Source organism: Triticum aestivum, chromosome 4B (genome assembly GCF_018294505.1).
Source record: "Triticum aestivum cultivar Chinese Spring chromosome 4B, IWGSC CS RefSeq v2.1, whole genome shotgun sequence".
NCBI classification, from domain to species: Eukaryota; Viridiplantae; Streptophyta; class Magnoliopsida; order Poales; family Poaceae; genus Triticum; species Triticum aestivum.
The window spans coordinates 575178024-575179623 of record NC_057804.1 but is presented as its reverse complement, the minus strand read 5'-3'; the positions used below and the strand labels follow the sequence as shown (position 1 = coordinate 575179623).

At 50.4% G+C, this 1600-nt stretch overlaps 1 protein-coding gene across 2 annotated transcripts in view; it reads right to left on the bottom strand.

Annotated features, from left to right (window-relative positions):
* The window catches only part of LOC123093346 (probable pyridoxal 5'-phosphate synthase subunit PDX2), a 3429-nt gene extending 2053 nt beyond the window's left edge, over positions 1 to 1376 (bottom strand). For both annotated transcript variants that reach the window (XM_044515290.1, XM_044515291.1), the window contains exons 1-2: positions 1068 to 1376; positions 857 to 984 (exon numbers count right to left, since the gene is read on the bottom strand). In XM_044515290.1, coding sequence (XP_044371225.1) covers positions 857 to 984; positions 1068 to 1122 — 183 coding nt within the window. In that variant the 5' untranslated portion in view covers positions 1123 to 1376. The remainder of the gene's footprint in view (positions 1 to 856; positions 985 to 1067) is intronic.
* Positions 1377 to 1600: the final 224 nt, after the last annotated feature.

The following is a 1600-nucleotide window of genomic DNA, read 5'->3' as shown; positions in this document are numbered from 1 at the left end:
TGGTCACTTGCATGTCAAACTATTTCTAGAACCTTAGAGAGTACTGTGTACTGTGACTTGTCGCACACATACTACTCAGCGAAAGGCCAAGGGCAGAACATGTACTAGCTTGCAGGTTGCCAGCACTGTACTACATGCCTACAAGCCTACAATTCATCATCAATAAATGAAGATGGAGAAAAAAGGACATTCACATTTTTAGGGCGTTTAAGTAATAAGGTAGAAAAACAGTGATGATTTACATTTGTGGCAAGTTGCTCTGCAGCTCCAGGCCACCGTCCTGGAGCTAAGCAGGGGAAATGTAGAAAATTACGAGAATGTATGCTAATAGTATTTACAGAAATATCAGATGGGACGCCCTTTCAGACGTATGCTCAGCAGTCAGTACACCACATTGAAGACTGAAGAGTAACCGTATATTCCTTCCATCTAGTCCTCTTCTTTTGACCAACCCAAGGAAGCATTTCTTTTCTTAGAGACAAGGAAGAAAGTACTCCAACTGGGAGAGTGTGTGTTTCAGTGTGATCAAAGTTGACTTGTTCAAGATGAACATACTAATCACTCTGCACATGACAAAAAGTGGAAGTTCACTAATCCACTTGATTGCCTGCAAGTGAAAAACCAATCCTATTGAATCATTTTTCGCCTATCACCTGAATCAAGTTTCTCATCTGAACCTAGTTTCGCCTGTGGCTTATAACTTAGAAATAATCCTATCACCTGAACCTAGTTTCTCATCCTCAAGTGGATAATCAATTTCCACTTGAACCAATTTTGCAGTACTTGATATGCCATGACAGAAATGTAAGTTCAGGTTTCATGATCCTGCAGAAACGAGAACACCAAAAAGACCTACCAGGTTGTGGTAGTTGGCGAGCTTGGCCATGGTGGTGCTCTCGCCGCCGGGGATGATGAGCGAGTCGAGGCCATGCAGCTGCTCCGGCTTGCGCACCTCCACCCCCTTCACACCGATCCTCCTCAGCGCTGCCCAGACAGAACCCGACGGGATCACGAGAGAACACGTCGCCGACACGCGCGAGAAACGCGAGAATGAAGATTCGGCGTACCGGACATGTGCTCGTTGTAGGATCCCTGCAGGGCGAGAACGCCGACCACCGCCATCGCTCCCCCGCCTCTCTAACTCCTGTTCTCTCCCCTTGCCTTCGGAATCGGTCGGGATGTGTGGTGGTGGGGGTCAGAGACTCGGAGATAGAGGTAGGTGGTGCCGGGTATTGACGATGGAAGGGGTGGCGGCGTCCTTTGCCGTGGCGGCGGCGAGCCGGCGACCACACGCGGTGGCTGACGGAGATGCAGCTCCACCGAGAGAGTGGGGGAGAATGGCAGTGGGAGTTGCTCAATCCTGGCCGCCAATCGGTGCAGAGCCGTGCGAGCACGTCGGTGGGACAATCTCGGCCGTCCGTTTGTTACTGTCATGGGCCGAAACACATCTGCCTCACTAGCTCATTGGGCCGGAAATCCCCTCCACGTTCCCCTCCGGCCCCATTCCCATGCCACCTCTCCTAAGGGCATCTTCAATACCAACCCGTAAAAAATCTCCCGCATCCGTTTGGGGTCAGAGGGATCAGTATGTGAACACTGA